This window comes from Eufriesea mexicana, unplaced genomic scaffold (genome assembly GCF_001483705.2).
Source record: "Eufriesea mexicana isolate 0111107269 unplaced genomic scaffold, ASM148370v2 scaffold3255, whole genome shotgun sequence".
In the NCBI taxonomy this organism is placed as follows: Eukaryota; Metazoa; Arthropoda; class Insecta; order Hymenoptera; family Apidae; genus Eufriesea; species Eufriesea mexicana.
The window spans coordinates 397,623-400,196 of record NW_016911299.1 but is presented as its reverse complement, the minus strand read 5'-3'; the positions used below and the strand labels follow the sequence as shown (position 1 = coordinate 400,196).

The following is a 2,574-nucleotide window of genomic DNA, read 5'->3' as shown; positions in this document are numbered from 1 at the left end:
AATATATTGAAAAAAGTACCCACTATAGATGGGAATCGAACCCTGATTCTCAAAGCATAACAGTTCTCGCATGTCGCCGTTAGGCCACGATTCTACTTGAAAAATGTTGGCAATAAATCTATAATTATAAAGGCAATCAAACTTTAATCGTAAATGTTTCAAAAACTATTGAATAGTTGCAGCTATAGTAATATATTTTCTTAAACTGCATGACGAAATGTATAAACCTGTAAAGTTTAAACTAAATCGGTGACTCGAAGGACTTGCACTCTCCTTATAAGTATATCCATAAAAAGAATATATCTATGCGACTGGTAATTCAGTACTAACTACGAATAGCGATAAATTACGTGTATAAATTGAAATATTTATTAATGATTAGCATGAGTATAACATCAATGACTAAAATATTTTAATCAAAAAAATAATTTCCATCTATAAACTTATTTATTAATATGCTCGAATATAACCTTATGTAACCAAATTATTTACGTAATTTTATAAAACAGTTAAATTATGAAATACTTTGTTCATAAGACAAGTCACCTTCTACAATGAAATAGGAGATGATAAAAGAAATATTTGTTATCTATTAAATGTGTGTTAAATCTTAATTTAATTTCTTTTATCAAAGCTTTAAAAATACACGTTTTGTACATTTACTAATTTGTTATACATTATTTAAAAATAGTAAAGTTATTATAGTAAATGAAAAAATTTTTAATATGTTTAACAAATATAGCGTCTTTATTTTGTTGTGCTGTGCTTTAGCATTAAAAAATTTATCTGTAGAAACTTTTATGCTGTACTGATAACATTGAAAGATAAATTCCTTAGTCCTTAAACACTTGGCATAAAGATATATTAAATATTCATTATATATTATTATCTTATAATGTATTAAAATCTATTTTATGTTTTGTGATATAACTTTTGTACAAAATAATTACTTATGAAGTATATATTTCCCTAAAATCCCATTTTTATTTAATATTCTAAATGTTATGTTATATAAATTTGTACACTGATTACACATTGTATAAGTACAAAGAGTGGAATGTATCATATACTGAAAACTTATTACTTGAAATAATTATTATTTTTTAGTACTGTTATTTACAATAGAACATACATTACATAAATATGCCAAAAAAAGGTATTTTGTTTATATTTAAGATTGTATTTTCTCTTGCAGTAGCTTTTCCAATTTGCGAACATCCACTGCAAATTTGCGAATACCTTCACTTAATTTATCTGTTGCCATTTGATCTTCATTAAGAAGCCACCTAAATTCAGCTTCGTTCAAACTAATCTTTTGTAGATCAGATTTTTTTGCTGTTTCTACTGTAAGTACTTTGCGAACTGATACATTACTCTTTTCCAATTCTTCCAATAATTTGGGACTTATAGTTAAAAAGTCACAGCCGGCCAATTCCGTAATTTCACCTTAATGAAAAATAATTTTTGTTATTATCAATTTTTTATGATCTTAATTACTTTTAAAATAATTTTATAGATATTCACCAGTATTTCTAAATGAAGCACCCATAACAACTGTTTTATATCCAAACTTTTTATAGTAATTATAAATTTTAGTTACAGATAAAACACCTGGATCTTCTTTTGATTCATAAGACTTTTTATCTGTATTTGTCACATACCTAAGGAATATTTGAATTTGTACATTTTGAATACTCATAACAAATATTTTTTAGCTTACCAATCTAAAATTCTACCAACAAATGGTGATATAAGAGTTACACCTGCTTCTGCACATGCAACTGCTTGTGCAAAAGAAAATAAAAGTGTTAAATTACAATGAATTCCATATTTTTCTTCCAGTTCTCTATACAAATAATTTTCATTAGTTCGAATTTAAGCTTTTTGTTGATCATTTCAATGAAAATAAAAATATATAACGTACTTTGCTGCTTGAATACCTTCCCAAGTAGAAGCAAGCTTGATTAACACACGATCTTTATTTACACCAAGTTCTTCGTATAAAGCAATTAATCGTTTTGCTTTTTCAATACTGGCTTCTTTATTGAAAGATAGTCTAGCATCTACCTCCGTGGAAACTCTACCAGGTATAATATTTAAAATTTCTTTACCAAATAGAACACATGTGATGTCTAAAGCTGTTGAAACTTGTTCTGTCAAAGTGCTGAAACAAATACATAAATTTATAAGTTATTCATTTCCATTGATTAAAAAGTTATATAACTTATAAAATTATCACATTAATTATTATCACCGTTACCATATTAAGTGAATACTTTTTTCCTTTCATATCTTTTGCTTCATACATTTCCTTCTATATTCCTCTTTTTTTATAAATTTTAATATTTTCCCACTCCTAATACTAATCATCATAGAATTTCCTACATTCTCATATAGATTTACTTTAATCCCTTTATATTTCTTGATATGTCTATTATTTTACTGATGTATATCATTTTTCCATTATAATTCCTATAATATCTTGAATTAACTTTTACTATACTATAAATTCTACATCTACAAATCTAACTTCAAAATAAAGAATGTTTACATATTTTTTAATTATAAAAATTA

The 2,574-nt window shown here is 25.3% G+C and overlaps 1 protein-coding gene across 1 annotated transcript in view; it reads right to left on the bottom strand.

Annotated features, from left to right (window-relative positions):
• Positions 1-1,041: 1,041 nt before the first annotated feature.
• The window catches only part of Taldo (transaldolase), a 4,194-nt gene continuing 2,661 nt past the window's right edge, over positions 1,042-2,574 (bottom strand). Inside the window, exons 3-6 of the mRNA XM_017904755.1 lie at positions 1,925-2,164; positions 1,721-1,846; positions 1,525-1,661; positions 1,042-1,446 (exon numbers count right to left, since the gene is read on the bottom strand). Of these exons, the coding sequence (XP_017760244.1) occupies positions 1,172-1,446; positions 1,525-1,661; positions 1,721-1,846; positions 1,925-2,164 (778 nt within the window). The 3' untranslated portion in view covers positions 1,042-1,171. The remainder of the gene's footprint in view (positions 1,447-1,524; positions 1,662-1,720; positions 1,847-1,924; positions 2,165-2,574) is intronic.